Source organism: Brachyistius frenatus, unplaced genomic scaffold (assembly GCF_029030835.1).
Source record: "Brachyistius frenatus isolate BFR_SWC_R1_liver_20210118 unplaced genomic scaffold, ASM2903083v1 Contig_99, whole genome shotgun sequence".
Lineage (NCBI taxonomy): Eukaryota > Metazoa > Chordata > Actinopteri > Embiotocidae > Brachyistius > Brachyistius frenatus.
Window position 1 is genome coordinate 1,495,438 of NW_027210698.1, and position 16,335 is coordinate 1,511,772.

General features: G+C 42.7%; 4 protein-coding genes across 4 annotated transcripts; 3 read left to right on the forward strand and 1 right to left on the reverse strand.

Moving 5' to 3' along the window:
- Positions 1-662: 662 nt before the first annotated feature.
- Positions 663-4,802, forward strand: orc2 (origin recognition complex, subunit 2). Its single transcript, XM_069711376.1, has 16 exons — positions 663-748; positions 848-964; positions 1,043-1,210; positions 1,832-1,918; positions 2,039-2,128; positions 2,224-2,255; positions 2,413-2,470; positions 2,559-2,860; positions 2,946-3,055; positions 3,138-3,270; positions 3,456-3,552; positions 3,634-3,783; positions 3,866-4,037; positions 4,119-4,180; positions 4,268-4,386; positions 4,494-4,802. Exons 2-16 carry the CDS (start codon positions 895-897, stop codon positions 4,575-4,577), a joined length of 1,734 nt encoding a protein of 577 aa, XP_069567477.1. The 5' UTR covers positions 663-748; positions 848-894; the 3' UTR covers positions 4,578-4,802.
- Positions 4,795-6,870, reverse strand: cfap410 (cilia and flagella associated protein 410). The gene is made up of 7 exons (XM_069711375.1): positions 6,591-6,870; positions 6,466-6,484; positions 6,296-6,342; positions 5,951-6,180; positions 5,576-5,726; positions 5,355-5,454; positions 4,795-5,248 (listed from the first exon to the last, which is right to left on the reverse strand). Exons 1-7 carry the CDS (start codon positions 6,665-6,667, stop codon positions 5,084-5,086), a joined length of 789 nt encoding a protein of 262 aa, XP_069567476.1. The 5' UTR covers positions 6,668-6,870; the 3' UTR covers positions 4,795-5,083.
- A 172-nt stretch (positions 6,871-7,042) lies between these two features.
- On the forward strand, positions 7,043-8,839 carry rpl37a (ribosomal protein L37a). Its single transcript, XM_069711384.1, has 4 exons — positions 7,043-7,107; positions 7,477-7,605; positions 8,066-8,148; positions 8,671-8,839. Exons 1-4 carry the CDS (start codon positions 7,105-7,107, stop codon positions 8,732-8,734), a joined length of 279 nt encoding a protein of 92 aa, XP_069567485.1. The 5' UTR covers positions 7,043-7,104; the 3' UTR covers positions 8,735-8,839.
- A 1,420-nt stretch (positions 8,840-10,259) lies between these two features.
- On the forward strand, positions 10,260-13,601 carry pecr (peroxisomal trans-2-enoyl-CoA reductase). The gene is made up of 8 exons (XM_069711381.1): positions 10,260-10,410; positions 11,514-11,647; positions 11,746-11,911; positions 12,046-12,127; positions 12,207-12,303; positions 12,387-12,497; positions 12,965-13,076; positions 13,178-13,601. The coding sequence occupies exons 1-8, from the start codon at positions 10,299-10,301 to the stop codon at positions 13,258-13,260; spliced, it is 897 nt and encodes a 298-aa protein (XP_069567482.1). The 5' UTR covers positions 10,260-10,298; the 3' UTR covers positions 13,261-13,601.
- The last annotated feature ends 2,734 nt before the right edge of the window (positions 13,602-16,335 follow it).

Sequence of the window (16,335 nt, forward strand, 5' to 3'; positions counted from 1 at the left end):
GATGTCAACACTTATTTAATGTACTATATGTGCTACAGTTTGGCAATTACTGTATTTAGATTGTGAATAAAGACTAATTAATGATGATCCACTCTCCGGGAGTTTTAGTTAGGACCATGAAAACAACATAAATTTTAGACATGCACATATTCTATATATTTTGACAGAAACTTTCTCACTAATGTGCATTTCTCTTTATTCTTTTCTTTATTTTGCACATTGTTGTCACTTTTTTTGTTTTCTATGTGTACAGTTCAGGCAGGAGATCAACTAAATGAAATCACTGTAAAAGAGAAAGATGGATAATGCACAGTTTGACTTTAGAGCAAAATGTGCTGGTAATTGTAAAATGAACATAAGAAAGAAAATGGATGAAGCGACGAGCAATGGGTTTCTCATTCCACTGATAATAAATGATCTTTGATAAATATCAACTGATTTTGTGGTCACCAGTACAAATATATTAGGTTTTTTTCAGGCCAAATACAATTACTATTAGTCCCCACTAACAAACCCAAGCACCAAGTAGTTTCTGACATTGATTTCAAACTATGGTGTGAAGTGCATCATGGGAAATGTGGTTCTTACTGAAGGCAGCGTTTCAATTGGCCGCCGTCTGACCTTTCACTGGTCACGTGGTTTAAATACTTCAGCAGGATGGCGCGGAAATTTGTGTGCGTCTACCACGCTGCTGAACTCTCAGTTCGTATAAGTTTTGTTTACATTTTCGTCGGCCAACACTAAACAAGTAAGTTCTTCCAGTTTAGACGCATTTCCTTGTCGTGCCGCTTTCCTTCGCTGTGTGCTGCTGCTGACTGTCCGCAGGGTTTCTCTCCTGTTCTTACAGATTACAGTCAGGCCGTCACACCGTGTTGTGTTTGTTTGTGTTTAGTCATGAGTGTGTTGGAGGTGAAGTTCATCGGGGATGGAGATGTTCTGGAGCACATCGTGGACAAACAGGAGGGTATGGATGATTTACTTCCGCCGAAACGCGCTGGTTCATGAGAAGGTGCGTGACGTGTCTTGCCTGTGGATGTTGCAGCTGTATCAGGTGTGCAGAGCAGCGGCGGGTCTGTGCAGAAGATGGTGACCTTTAAGAGCCCGGCCGGACGACGGGGAGGCAGAGAGGAGGCCGAGCATGATGGGGGTGAAAATGTGCTCCTCGATGAGCAGCACTATATCCAGGCTTTAGGAACAGACAATACAGAAGGTGAGTGATGGAGACACTGAACATCAGTCAACCAGTCCAGTTTGTTCTCCAGCTCTGTGTAAGCTTGGAGGCTGAATCGTATTGACTGTATCACCATTCAGACTTCAACCACCGGCCAACTAAGGCAAAACAACACCACGCCGCCTTCTAGACCGTTAGTCTAACACCTCTTTCAGACCTGTCACCTCAGGTTATTTGTCAACTCAAACCAAGCTGTTCAACACGGGTTAGATCCTGCTTATGACAGTTCACATAGGACCTGGGTTAAAACACAGGGAGATGCTTAATAACGAACTCGCAGGCTGGAAATGGGCGGGGGCGGACAAGACGGCAGCCCCATAAAACCATTCATGAAGGCTGAGATGTTTTGTTGATGCTGATATACAGGGATGTTGATTCAATTTTACAGTTATTTTGTAGGCTGGCGTTTTGGGCATTGTATTATACTAAGTGAGATTTTAAGATGTTGTCTACTTCATTTCGATCCATGCATATTGACTGAGTGTATATTAACATCATATTAATACAGTTTGGGGTGTGTAATGCGGACCAAATCTATTAGCACAAGACTTTTGACCAAATACCACCTCAGCACTACAGTGGTTTTTCTTGGCTTAACAGAGGATGAAGACGGTTTGTTGAGAGTGACTGGATCGTCCATCTTCACTTTCCAGAAGGTTAAACGTGGCCACAACATGGCCCAGACAGGTGAGAGCCTCCCGTCTCTTTTCTCATGCGTACGCAAACCTTCATGCATATTAGCTTCAGCCAGATTTGTCAGATGATTGTTAATGTAGTGTTACACGTTTTATGTGTTTCTCTACACAGCAAGCGAGTTGGCTCGGACTCCCGGGAAAAGTGTGAACTTCAGCGCGACCCCGAACGTCGAACCCTCAACTCCCACTCGAACAGGCCGCAGTGAGTACAGAAAACCTTCCCTACCTTTTTTGTTCTTATTATATGCTGCATACATTTTCGTAACACAATTTTATTCTCTCTCCCTCTCTGTACAGACCAAAGAGGTGAAAGCAGGACACCACAGAGGGTGAGACCACCAAAACTGTTTAACTTCTTACATAAAGTTCAGAGCGAGCAGCTTCTGATGATGAAAACCTTTGTATTTAAAAAAAAAAAATTTTTTGCTGTATAATCAGTGAGTTAAGTTGTGTCTATTGAACTTCTTTTACTTTTTTTAATGACAGAGCAAAAAGGTCCAGTTTGTCTCCACAACACCACACAGACTCAGGAAGAGAATGGCAGGTGAATCTGACACGTAATAATCACAGCAGCTTCACAGAAGTAAACAATGTAAATTCACTACAATCTTAAACATGTTTGACACTTCCAGCTCCGAGCCTGCGGTCAGACAGCGACAGCGAGCTGTCACCCTCTGACTCTGGGTCGGAGGATGATGAAGATGGGCTGGAGGAAGAGCAGAAAGAGGACGAGGACAACTTGAAGAACCCACGAACTCCCAGTCAAGGTTTATCTGCCGCTCTCAACAAGACCCCCACCAAGAGGAGCAAGAGCACAGCTAAACCTCCAAACCAGCCCAGCATGATCGAGGAGTACTTCGAGGCTCACGGCAGCTCCAAAGTGTTGACGTCAGACCGCACCCTCGGGCGTTTACACACACCTAAACTGGACAGGGTCAGTTTATAACAGCCAGTATTATAAGTGTAGTAAAAGGGCTCCTGATGCTCGGGCTCAATTTGTCTTTATTTTGTCTTTGCAGGAGACGCTGGTCCGACTTTTAGAAGGAAAACCGTCCTGTTACTCTGAAGAGATCCAGCAGCTGCACAACAAACACCAAAAGCACTTTAGCAAATGGATCTTACAGTTACAGTAAGTTGGGTTGCACTTAATTGCACTCATTTTGTCAGTATTTAAACAACATAAAAGAGTGTCTGTGGTTGTTTGTGTGCAGGTTGGGGTTCAGCGTGCTCGTCTACGGTTTGGGCAGCAAAAAAGCTTTGCTGGAGGACTTCCGGGTGTCCCATTTGTCTCAAGAAATCCACCTCGTGGTCAATGGATTTTTCCCTTCCATCACTCTGAAATCAGTCAGTATTCACAAATACACACTTGAAGTAAACATTCTTTATTATAGGAACAGCTTATATCAGAAACTGTGACCAAAATGGGAGCGAAGGAGAACACAAATTTTAAACGACCCCCTTCACCAATTGCAAAGAAAACAACAACCAAAGTCAGTTATATCCATGAACACACTGTGTTTATCTTCCAGATATTAAATGCTCTGACGTGTGAGGTTCTCGAGCACCAGGGAAGTTTCCGGACACCCTCAGACCAGATCCAGTTCATCTCTCAGACCCTCAAAGACAGTGAGTGCGTCTGTGGATCGTTTCTGTCTTGACCTCTTGTTTGGATTCTGTTTGTTCTACATTAATAAAATGTCCTCGCAGGCCCAGATCTCCATGTGTACTTGCTCATCCATAATATCGACGGACCAATGCTGCGAGGAGAAAAGACCCAGAGTGCACTGGGGCAGCTGGCGTCCCTACCCAACCTGCACCTGGTGGCCTCTTTAGACCACATCAACGCTCCTCTGGTGTGTGTTTACTGAGCATCTCTTCTGGAGTGTTAGTCAGACCGAAGTGTGTTTTTTGTTGCTGAATCCTTGCTGCGTGTTCCCAGTGTGGGACCAGTTCAAGCAGAGCCAGTTTAACTGGCTGTGGTGGGAGTGTGTGACGTTCCAGCACTACGGCGAGGAGACGTCGTACGAGAACTCTCTCCTGGTGCAGCAGACCGGCGCTCTCGCCCTGTCGTCCCTCACACACGTGCTCCGCAGCCTGACGCCCAACGCAAGGTGAAACGTCCACCTCCATGTCATTCGACGTCAAATCTGTCCGAGTCCATAACTTGTTAACGGCTTTGTTTTTCTTTGCAGAGGAATCTTCAAACTGCTGGTGAAATTCCAGCTGGAAAACACAGACAACCCTTCGTACACAGGTGCAAACACACATTCAACACTTTAAAACAGTTTTTATGTCACTGTATTGCTGTACGACTGTGAACACTTGTGTGTCCCGTGTGCAGGATTGTCATTCCAAGATTTCTACCAGCGCTGTCGAGAGGCCTTCTTGGTGAACTCGGACCTCACACTGAGGACTCAGCTGACGGAGTTCAGGGACCACAAACTGATACGGACACGCAAGGTGGACTCGTGTTTCATTTTAGAATCCCACAGCTCTCATTCAGTGACTCTCTGCAGACTCTGATGCGCAACACTTTTCACATTTATTCTGTTGTCTCGATCCTGCAGGGTGCAGACGGAGTGGAGTACCTGATCGTCGCTGTGGATGCGAGCACGTTGACGGACTTCCTGGAGAATGAGGAGGGTGATTGAGAAGACAAGACTTAAGAACGGATTTTCATAGAATCAGCCACTGATATAAGGACCCGGTTACATCTGATTAACAAGACACGAGCGAGGCTGCACAGATTAAATTAATGATTAAAACAGATTATTGGTGTAATGCTTTGACTGCTCTGCAGCACGCATTGTGTTTGGATATGTTCATGTTTCCAGCTAACTTCTGTGTAATTAAAAGCAGCACTTGGAAAAAATGCACTGCTGTTTATTTGCTTTAATTACAGAAATATATTTGCGTGTAGCAAAACGTACATTCTTTTGTTCTTACGAGGGAGGCAGGCAGGCAGCGCTTAAAAAACAAAAAAAGAAAGCAAGGGAGATGATGGCGTGCTCGTCCACACGGGGAAAACTGGACCACAAAAAGGAAAAAGGGGCAGTGAGATGACATCACATGATGAGCATACTGCAGGCTGAAGGTGGAAATGGGGACTGTGAGGTTTGGGTGAAAAAGTGAGTCCTGAGTGCATGCTATGAACAGATCAGTGTTGGAGGTCGGTGGTTTTCTGCGTTTGCTGCGAATCTTGAAGCGTTTGTGAGTCTAATGTGTACGTCTGGAGTCTGTTCTTCGTCGCTGTGTGAACAATATGGAGCTCGTCTTCATCCAAATCTCTCAGCAGCAGCAGAACTGCATCCAGAGTGTGTGTCTGGAAAGATTTAGTTATCATTAATTGGCAGGCAAGAATACAAATATTCCAGGTTGGAGTATAATTCAACAGCTTGTGTTTCAGTGGGACGAGTGAAGGACGCTACCTTTCTCATTGATGGTATGTTTTCTCTGGTTGATGGAGAAGACGGGGACGAGAACTTGTCTCTGGAAAGAGGCTTCATTCCCAACTCTTCTCTGATTTTGCTAAAAACAAAAATTAAAAGAAACTTTTTTTTATTTTCTTGTCCACATTCATTTGGCAGATTGTTTTCAGTTAATTCATGTCGAGCTTTCTGTAAGTGGTGTTTCAGTCTACGGGACCTACTTGGTCTCCTCCATGTTGTAGTTCAGCGGGTCGTTCTCCGTCTCTGCGTCTGTCTGTCCGTTGGTGGAAAGCTGGTTCCGGTTGCTGCCCGGGGGCGTGGTGACCTCTTCACCATCCATGAGAGCCAGTGCGATCTCATCCTCTGTCACCACTGTACTCGCAAAACATCGTACAAAGACACATATGAGCTGTTCAGATGTGTTACAACTGATTACTCAACTGCTTGCAAGGTCAAAAACGTGCTTTGAATGAACATATATAAAAATGCACCGATACGTTTAGTGGCCAAACAACCTGCTGATAAAGATCCTGCGATACGATAGTAAGCTCTTAAACAGCTGAGCGTACGGCTGCGCAAAGACATCCCGCGCTCACCCTGGTTATCGAGTTTCTGGAGGCGAGGCAGGCATCGCAGCACGGTGAGCCGATACTGGCTGGTCTCGGGTCCACAGCAGGGATTCTCAGCCAGCCAGAGCACTTTGAGTCGTGTCAACGGACGCAGGTGAGAGAGCTCAGAGAGCGAAGGGATCATGTTCCTCCTCAGGTACAGCTCATTCAGATTCAGACAGCCAGCCAGAGGAGAGAGAGACGAGATGCTGTTGACACTGTGGAGAGAGAGAGAGAAGAGGAAAAGCATCATGGCAGGAACGATGGCTCCTCCTGAGTGACTCTGCAGGTGTAACGGTATCAGAGAGACAGTGAAGAGTTAAGCAGACCTACCTCAGCGTCAGCACCTCAATGTTGGGCATCTGAGAAAAGATAGAAATCTGGAACCACACATTAATTCATGCAACTTTAATAAAAAAATTAAAAAAAAGGAATAGTAAAAAGTACATTTGAGCATGAAGAGTGACTTTGCACCAAATATGAAAAGCAGTTTCACTACTCACGTCAGTCAGACTGCATCCCCTGCAAAAATAAAATGTAACGTGATCACAAACACGCTGCACAGATTATAATGGCACCAAAAAAAAAAAAAAAAAAACTACCAGCATGCTAACACTTGGGCACTTACCAGCAGTTCAGTTTCTTCACGCTTTCCAAGTCGGAGGCCTTCGCCTTCGCGAGAACCAGCTTCCGTGTTAGCTTCATAGCATATCTCCTAACTTACTTATAAAGAAAGAATATGTTCATTGGATTATATATTCACGAACAAAAACTGCCGCATCGCGACAGGCTGAGTGGACCAACATTTCGACTCAGCAGCTGTGATAGTGTCGTCCACAACATGAATACGCATGCGCGTATCTACTCACGCGTCCTTAGTTACGGGTTAATTTGCTTCCTTTATTATTGTATTTGTATTATTGTTCTGTTTTTGCCTTTCGGTTGTACCAAAAAAAAAAATTAAAAAAAAAATCACACAATGTTTTACGATTTATTTTTGTTTTTTTGTATAGTTTTATGTTTATGTAGAATATCCGCAGTCTGCGAAAACTCAAAGTCCCACAATGCAGCTTGATCGAGTCGGTAAAATCGCGCCTGCGCGTTGAGCAATCCCTCTTTGGACCTACGTCTTCACTGAAAAGATGGTGAGCGAAGCCCGTCCCGTTCACAATCCGTGTCAATCTAACGTTTTCTGGGCTATAAGGGATATACTTACATATTCGGAGGCTTCTCAGCGACCATGATTGTCCGACCCAAGCTTTAGTTCTGTTAGATTGGTGATTAAATCGACAGCTAAAACGATGTTTTCAATTCACATTGAGACCGTAATGGCGGCCACCTTTGCAGCGTTCACCCGAGTACCGGGCGGGTTTAGCCACGTTAGCTTTTTAACGTGAGGCGTTAAAGCCTACATTTACAATCCCGCTCTTGATTTAAAGTCTCTTTTTGTTTAATTAAAGCGTCGTGACGAGGTTCACCGATCCGTACTAACGCTCCCTGGTTGTTGTTCGCAGGCCAAGCGCACCAAGAAGGTGGGGATCGTTGGGAAATACGGCACGCGTTACGGCGCGTCGCTGAGGAAGATGGTGAAGAAGATTGAAATCTCCCAGCATGCTAAATACACCTGTTCCTTCTGTGGCAAGGTAAGGACGACTGGAGGGAGCGCCACGTTACTAACACGAGCTTCTCGCAGGAAGCTTGTGTGTAGTGGACTCCAGGATCACCTGGTTGTTGTTGTTGTTGTTGTTGTTGTGGAAAATGCAACGAAAATAAAATAATTTTCTGCAACAGAATCAGATGTGACATCTCAAGATGTTCAGGAGCGGCTCCTTTTGAGGAAGAGCCAATAGGAGCTCTCTCTTTTTTTTAAATGAGCCATAAGAGTCTTTATCAAATGCTGTATTTTCTGAAGCCTGAATACGGAGACCAGAGGAGCTGCAGAAGTTTTATCTCAAGACAACTTGAATTAAAATGTGCAGAAGTCTTGTTGTGGAGTTTTTGCCCAAAGATGCCAAAAAAAACCCAAGCTGCCCACCCTGGATTTAAGTACACAGATGTGATGTGAGGATGATCCTTTCTAATGACCTACATTTGTCTGGACAGACCAAGATGAAGAGGAGGGCTGTTGGTATCTGGCACTGTGGGTCCTGCAGGAAGACCGTGGCTGGAGGTGCTTGGACTTACAAGTAGGTTTCTTTTTTTCTTGTCTTCAGCTTTCATCTGTCACCCAGATTGAAATCATCACAGTGGGTATTTTAATATATACTTTTGGTTTGAGGGCTGTGTTTTTGGCTCTTTTTGATTTGAGCTCACCGCTTGCAGTCGTCACGTATCTAAATTTCAGTAATTGTCCCCGCTGAGTTGGTGCACTAAATTATCGGCTTCCTCTTAAGAACTAGTGTGATTATCATTTATATTAGTAATTGATCCCGTTTATAGAAGTTCGTTACACCAACAAATCTCTCTCTCTCTGCCAGACTGGAGCCTGTCAGTGCAGTGATTAACATTGTGTTTAACTAACCTCTCAATAATGTGATCAACCCACTCAGAGCATTGAGATAAAACCTTCTCCCCCGTTCTCAGTTGTTGAGGCTGGTTTTAGTTGATGTAAAACATGATCCAGCTGCTACGTGTTTGAATTCCCCCTTCAGATTATTCAGGAACTCATTTTGTTGGCTGTTATTCATGATGTTTCTCTTCCCTTGCAGCACAACATCCGCTGTCACAGTCAAGTCTGCGATCAGGAGGCTGAAGGAGTTGAAGGACCAGTAAGCCGGTGCGCCAAGATCACTGGTGGATTTGGGACTTTGTTTTGTATAGTTTAACCAAACTGGACATTGGCCTCAACATTCAAAAAATAAAGCGGTCTGGAGCGGAGTTTTTGTTTGTCTTTTGTTTCCGAAGCAGCACAATGAAAGCTACAAGAAGCTTCGCTGGAGCTCAGTCCGCTGTGACGTTTTACCATTAAGGGCAGTGCTGGGTTTAAAGTGACAAGACATAATGAAAGGAGTTCTCCTGGACTGCAGTGTTTTTGGCAGATTTATGGATATTCACACTAACAATAAAGTAATCGTGTTAGAAATATGTTGCTCCGCATCTGTGAACTTACATTTTTCAAGCATCTAAAACAAGTTGCTTCAACCAGAGGAGAATGATTCATTCTTGAGAAGTTCAACAAGCCATCACAGGCTTCTTAATTCAAATTAGTCATTTATGCATATGTGTATTTTTTAGTATAATTTTTCACAGCAGATAATTGTCACAGTGTTAATGTCTTCTGTGGTGAGCAGACAATGTGACATGAAGATGGTTTATAGTACTAATGCTACAAGGGAACTGCATGTTTTGTAAAGTGTTTTTCATGTTAAAATGATCAGAGCAGGGAAACAACTGGCTCGGTTAGAGTCTAACATTACTGTATGAATATGTATTTCAAATCAGTTTCATCTGCTGTAGATATACATACAAATAGGAACACCTAGAAAATGCAGGATTGCAGGAAAATAAACAGGAGAAACCAATTTAAAGACTGCAGGAGTTTTACACCCTAAATAATACTAATAAAGTAAGAAAAAAAAGCTTTTTGGTTCTGAAATTAAGCATGCAATTTATCACTTACTGAAACAGCTGTTTACCTCCTGAACAATTCGGTGTCATAAAAAGAGGAGAATGTCCTTGTTTTTGAGATTGACATATAAAGCCCTTTATAATTTAGAATACAGTATAGGATTACTTAGATTTAATTTGAAGCGTCCATAATTTAGCTAATAAAACATTAAACTTGACTATATTTATACCGTATTTAGTGTATTAGGAAGTATAGTTTATGTGTATTTTAGGTGTATGTATGTATATATTTGTTTCTTTCTTTCCTAGCTGTATATATGTCGATTTATGTCTGCCTGTTTTAGTTGTTTGGTTTTTTTTGCACGGAGAGAACAAGTTACAACCGGAGTCAAATTCCTCGTGTGTGTGTGTGTGTGTGTGTGTGTGTGTGTGTGTGTGTGTGTGTGTGTGTGTGTGTGTGTGTGTGTGTGTGTGTGTGTGTGTGTGTGTGTGTGTGTGTGTGTGTGTGTGTGTGTGTGTGTGTGTGTGTGTGTGTGTGTGTGTGTGTGTGTGTGTGTGTGTGTGTGTGTGTGTGTGTGTAGACATACCTGGCCAATAAAGCTGATCGTGATATTGAGAGCAGAAACTAGAAGGGAACAGTTCCTGCAGATGGCAGTGCTGCAACAACAAACGCGCACTGCGGCGGGAGCTCCAGAAGAGGGCGCTGTGCACGCTGCGTCACCAACACACACTGCACGTAAACGGTGCGGGACTCTGCAGGAAGCAAAGCATGGCGGCGTCCAGTGTGTTCAGACCGGGCTTGTTCAACCACAAAGTGGCCGTAGTGACGGGCGGAGGGACCGGGATCGGTAAAGCCATCTCCACCGAGCTGCTGGAGCTGGGTGAGGGGCGGCGGGAGAGGAGGGGGGGGGGGGGGGTTGTTGTTGTTGTTTTGATAGCGCTGACTGTTTGAAGTGGACTTCGACACAGATACAAGCCTTCACTGTCGGACCTCATTATTAAAACTGAAGGCACAATGTTCAGTAACAGCTAGAAGTATGTGGTGGTCGTAACTGTTGCTTCACAAGGAAATTCAGTGAAACTCATAATAAGTTTCAGCTTTATTCTGGAGCTGATGTTTAATACTTATATCAAATAATAATATGATGATCAACAGCTGTTGCTCTATAGATCACAAAATTACATTTAACTGTGTGAAAAGTATTCAGATCCTTTACTCGTGTAAAAATATCAACGCAGCAATGTAAAAATACTCTTATTGCGAGTAAAAGTCCTGCATGAATAATCCTGCTTTAGTAAAAGTACAAGCAGTCGAGGATGATGACGTTAAACAGTTTTCTCCTTTAAACCTGCCTGTCAGAGAGAAGCAAAGAAAGTGTGGAACAAGTGAATTATTGCTTATGATTCTAAAAGAGCTTCACACATTTGTGAGTATCCCTAAAGATTAGAAATATCAGCGTTATAATATTTCAAACTAACTGTTTTTTTTTAATAATTAGTGTCACACATGTCCTTAATCTTGTAATCAGTCTTTCAGCCTATTTAATTAGTATTATCGTGTGCACAACACCGAACATGGAGCAAAAAAACAAAACAAAGCAGAGACCGGATGCAGATGATCAGAAATAAAATTATAGACATGCATGTAAAGACTATAAAACTGTGAGCTGACAGCTTCATGTTGCTGTGACAACAGATGCAAATATTATTAACAAATTTAAGGTCTGTGGTCAAATGGCTCCAGATTGAACAGGAGAGTGTGAATGTTTGAAAAAGAAACAAGTAAAACTACACAAGATGAACTTCAAGGTGTGAGTACGTCAGTGTCTCCTCACTGCGTCACTGTTTGAGTGACAGCGGGATCCGTGGACGAGGACCTCGTTGAAAGTGCAACTTTAAAAAAAAAATTTTTTTTAAAAAAAATGACTGGAATTTATTCAAGTGCATATTGACGAGCAACGATGGTTTGGTATTTTGTCTTCAGGCTGCAATGTGGTGATCTCCAGCAGGAAGGCAGAAAGGCTGGAGGCAGCAGCTCAGGAGATGAGACAGAAAATCCCTCCGTCCAGTCCTGCAAGCGTCACTCCTCTACCGTGCAACATCCGCAGCGAGGACGAGGTGAGCTCACGCTGCGCCTCGGGATCGATCGGCCGCATGTTCCCGTTGTCGATGCACAGCGGCCTGATTTGATCGTGTTTGGATTCCCTGTGCGGCAGGTGAAAGCTCTCGTGGCGTCGGTGCTGGAGAAACATGGCCGGATAGACTTCCTGGTGAACAACGGAGGAGGTCAGTTCAGCAGCCCTGCGGACAACATATCCTCCAAAGGCTGGAAGGCCGTGATCGACACCAACCTGACCGGAACCTTCCACTGCTGCAAGGAGGGTACGTCTGTGTGTGTGTGTGTGTGTGTGTGTGTGTGTGTGTGTGTGTGTGTGTGTGTGTGTGTGTGTGTGTGTGTGTGTGTGTGTGTGTGTGATCAAGATTTTAAAGTGTGACTGCTGCTGTTTCCTCCTCAGTCTACACTGCGTGGATGAAGCAGCATGGAGGAGTTATCGTCAACATCATTGCCGACATGTGGAAAGGCTTCCCCGGCATGGCGTAAGAGCTGCCTCTTTCCTGGTTCGTCTACAAAGCTGCGCACATTTTACTGCAACGCTGCGTCTTCTCTTCCCGACAGCCACACAGGAGCAGCCCGGGCAGCAGTGGATAACTTAACCAAGACTCTGGCCATCGAGTGGGCAGCCTCAGGAGTCCGAGTCAACGCTGTTGCACCTGTATGTACACGTCACCAGTCAATCAGCTGCGGAGGTTTTCCGTCATGCGTTAATTAGAAATGTGTGTGTTTGGTTGGTTGCAGGGAACAATCTTTTCCAAGACTGCCATGGAGAACTATAAGGAGCTCGGACCGCACCTTTTCAAGATGTCTGTTCCATTCAGTCCTGCAAAGAGACTGGGAGTGCCAGAAGAGGTTTGTACCTGGTTAGCAGCACCCGGCAAAGGCAGAGACGAATATTTGATCGCACTAATATTACTCTTCTCATTGTAAATAGTTACTGGCCCCACCAAGCTAACCAACGTTTTTTTGTATTGTATTTATTGTATTTTATCTCTATGCTGTTCTTTTTTCTCTCTGCTCTCCCCAAACCCCAAACAGTCAAAGTCCAAACTCTTAGTCTGGTTTCTTTTGAAAGGTTTTCTTCCCGTTAAAAGGAAGTTTTTTTTTCCTTCCTGCTGTTGGAAGTTTTCTTCTTGTTAAACGGGAGTTTTACCTTCCTGCTGCCAGCGGTTTCTTTCCGTTGTAAGGGAGGTTTTCCATCCTGCAGTCAGAGGTTTTTCTGGTTAAAAGGACGTTTTCTTTCCTACTTAATGTGGTGATATTAAACGGCATTTACAGAGAATGTGCCTTTTATTTTATGTGTGTGTTTCTTTGTTCAGATCTCGTCAGCAGTGTGTTTCCTGCTCTCTCCTGCTTCCTCCTACATCTCTGGAGCCACACTGAGAGTCGATGCAGGACAAAGTCTGTACCACTCCATGTGGGAGATACCTGGTACGTCCCCCTCGCTAACACAGGGGCACTTCAGTCTTTACAGTATGAATTAGATACACGCTATTCAATTCTTGTGTGTTTTAATGTGCGTTTGTCTCCAGACCACAGGACCTGGCCTGAGGCTCCAGAGGGGGAGAACCTGGACGCTCTGGAGGAACTGCTCAACCCAAAAAGCAAACTCTGATTAACTTTTGTTACATGGCCAAAAAGCATCGTGGACGAGGAGCTGCAGAGACACCAGAAGCACTGACGCAGAAACAAAACACCATGGTGGCCTTGTTATAAGATGTATATTTGTAGTGTGTGATTCAATGTGAAACTTATGTACATAATTGTATGTAACTGGATAATGATTTGTAACATAAGCAGCTGAATGTACAGAATATGTCCTCCAACGCCTGTGTTAGTAAGTTCATAAGAAAAGACGGCACTTTTTAGCATAACTTCTCCACAAGTGTAGGTAAAAGAGACAACTGCGAAATATAAATGAAAAAGAACAAATGCAAATAAATGATAGAAAATGGCGATGAAGTGTTTTCAATTGATTGTTTCATAGTCAGGTGCTGCAATTTCAAAATAAACACCCCTTTTGGTTTAACCTGGGTCCACGCTGCTGCAGTGGTGAGAGCATCGAGGTGAGAGGGGGCGACACAACAACACTTTGTCCCGCAGGAGCCTGATCATGTAATCCTTTTTTTAAATCACAGATGATCGTTAAGAAAATCTAAAAATTTAACAGACGCCTTACCTTGATAATACACATTAATTGTACATGTACTTAAACGTGTTTGTATAACTCATCATTATAAGTTTTACTTCAGTGTTAAAGGACAATGTTTTTGTCATTAAATGTAAGTTTGTGCATAAAGAACGTCTCTTTAAAATAGCCCATTATAAGAAGTTTGATAGATTAAAATAAGTGTTTTACTTAAAGCAGAATTTATTTATCCCTTGCGAGCTTGATCAAGAGAAAGTATTTAATAGAAATAGTTTGAAGAGTACATTAATGGAATTGGAATAACTGTAATATAATAATAATAATGATGTATTTTATGATAGGAGTGTTTATAGTAGAAGTTTAAATCAATGAATAATTAATAAACGTGTAGTCGTTGTGGTGTTATAGTCTCATTTGTATGTGCTATTTGTAAAAGCTCAATCGCCTTTTCCTGTACGGATCGCCGCTTAGGTCTTTTGTCCTGAACGACTTTCCCTAGTTTTGTCGTAAACTAACATTGATTGTCGCAACGTTTCGTCCAAGCAGCAGAGGTCACAACAAACCATTCAGGTACCGTCCGTCGTCTTCATCACGTTTGTCTCACATTTTATGAACGACTCTGATAAAGTGAAATGTTCAGAAGAGGATGCGGGAGGAAAAGCGAGTCTTGAATCAAGTGCTGCGGTTTTATTTAGGAAACAAGATGACGTCGTCAGCTACTGTAAAAACCAGCTGTCCGCCTTCATCGACGTGTTTTGGTCTTTTAACACGTTTTTCTTAATCTATCAACGGGATGATATTTAAATACAAGTGATGGTTTTAACCCTCTGACTGATGTATTGTAATATACGATGGGATTAGTTTATTTAATAGCAGTGTAGGAAATAAAATATATATATATATGTGTGTGTGTGTGTGTGTGTGTGTGCCCACTTTGCAAAACGTTGAGTGCAGTTTAAAAACAAAACAGTAAAAACAATAATATCAGCGATGCTTTATGTTTTCAATGTGGAATGAGTGCAGATTAAAATGCATGCAGTAATCACCAAATGCAGAAAGAAGAAAAGAAAAGTGTACAATCATCTTTCCGTGTGTAAAATACGACCTGTATGTGTGAGAGGAAGCAGGAGACTCTTCTGACTAGTTAGTCAGCTCTTCATAGGCTTCTTATATGTGCAATACGAGTTAATAGATACAGAGATCATCATCATCATCACTGCAGGGGCAGGGTTGCCTGGTCTCAACACCACTGTTAATGTGAGTGTGTATTCGAGCCGGAAATCAAAGTGAATAAAATCCTGGCTCAGTGTAGGATTAAGGATCGTAGCTTAAACTTGTAAATATAAATACATTTAAACAATCTTGGGGGCAGTTTTTGTCGGTCGATCACAGTTTTTAGGGCCATTCTGAGATTTCTTTGGGTAGCTTTTCCCTGTGCCGCCTTTATTTCCTACAGTGATCAGTCCTCAAGCATCAGAGTAAGTAACCACTGATTTAATTTCTAACAATGAGTCGGATTTTAAAACATTGTTAACATCATCCATTTGATCAAATATTTATTTTAACTAACGCTTCAAATAAATGTCGTGGAGTAGAAAGTACAATAATTCTCTATAGATGCAGTGGAACTATAAACACCATGTCAAACACGACACTATACCGAGATCGTATAAAAGTAAATTGTCTATAAGCCTGAACACCAGGGAGCTTTAGCTGACTCAATATTACAGCAACAACTTTGTTTTATTGTTTAGTCACAACAACATAGATGTAATAATGCAGACATTGTAAAAGCATTTGTTGAATCGTATATATTCACACCACAACTTGCATGATGGCTCGGTGGGTCAACAATTCACTTACAGGACTTAACATACGAGGTATTAACCGCCTCACAAGAAGTTAAAAGCCTGGGGCTCCCCACCGGCCACAACTGAAGAAACCCTCTGAATGACACGTAAAACATCTTTAAGAAACTGAAGTTCAGTCCTCTTTGAGTAAAACTTAGAAATCCCCCGACCTGGATGACAGAGAACCTTCACACAAAAATATTTGTGTAATTTTGCCAGAGTCGGCTAAACAGCTAATTTGAATCCCTTAAGTCTCAACAGTGATAAAAGACGCATCATGTAAATACGTAAACATTACACAAATTTATTTTTTTTAAATAGGCGAATCCCAGGATTATATCACAGTGTTGTAGTAGGTTGTAATTCAGTGTTGTTTCGCATTTTGTTCAGTAAAACGAGTCATTAAGCTTTCCTGTGAAAATGTAATCATAGTGCCATGTTTTGAAGCAGGAACTCCAGTGAAGCAGCAAAAACTATTTTTAACAATATTGATTTCCACGAGCACAGATGTTAAATAGACGTTAAGAACATCCACCTCCACAAGTTTTTCCAAAATTTCTTAGGAGGTGAAAATGATCCAATTGTTTCTGTGTTTGAGATTAAAGCGTTATTGTTTAACGTGTTCTCGGCTGGCCGCTAATATGTGCCTTTTATGTGTCCTTTAAACATATGAGCATTTTTGCATGATGAT

Bases quoted from the DNA above. Each gene is read 5' to 3' on its own strand.
- cfap410 (XM_069711375.1), bottom strand. From the start codon at position 6,667: ATGAAGCTAACACGGAAGCTGGTTCTCGCGAAGGCGAAGGCCTCCGAC. The intron at 5,455-5,575 runs GTAGGTCCCGTA...TTTTGTTTTTAG, and splicing joins TACAACATGGAGGAGACCAA to CAAAATCAGAGAAGAGTTGG. The intron at 5,249-5,354 runs GTAGCGTCCTTC...AAATCTTTCCAG, and splicing joins ACATACCATCAATGAGAAAG to ACACACACTCTGGATGCAGT.
- pecr (XM_069711381.1), top strand. From the start codon at position 10,299: ATGGCGGCGTCCAGTGTGTTCAGACCGGGCTTGTTCAACCACAAAGTG. The intron at 11,648-11,745 runs GTGAGCTCACGC...CCTGTGCGGCAG, and splicing joins ACATCCGCAGCGAGGACGAG to GTGAAAGCTCTCGTGGCGTC. The intron at 13,077-13,177 runs GTACGTCCCCCT...GTTTGTCTCCAG, and splicing joins CTCCATGTGGGAGATACCTG to ACCACAGGACCTGGCCTGAG.
- rpl37a (XM_069711384.1), top strand. The intron at 7,606-8,065 runs GTAAGGACGACT...TTGTCTGGACAG, and splicing joins CCTGTTCCTTCTGTGGCAAG to ACCAAGATGAAGAGGAGGGC. The intron at 8,149-8,670 runs GTAGGTTTCTTT...CTTCCCTTGCAG, and splicing joins GGAGGTGCTTGGACTTACAA to CACAACATCCGCTGTCACAG.
- orc2 (XM_069711376.1), top strand. From the start codon at position 895: ATGAGTGTGTTGGAGGTGAAGTTCATCGGGGATGGAGATGTTCTGGAG. The intron at 2,861-2,945 runs GTCAGTTTATAA...TTGTCTTTGCAG, and splicing joins ACACACCTAAACTGGACAGG to GAGACGCTGGTCCGACTTTT. The intron at 4,181-4,267 runs GTGCAAACACAC...TCCCGTGTGCAG, and splicing joins AGACAACCCTTCGTACACAG to GATTGTCATTCCAAGATTTC.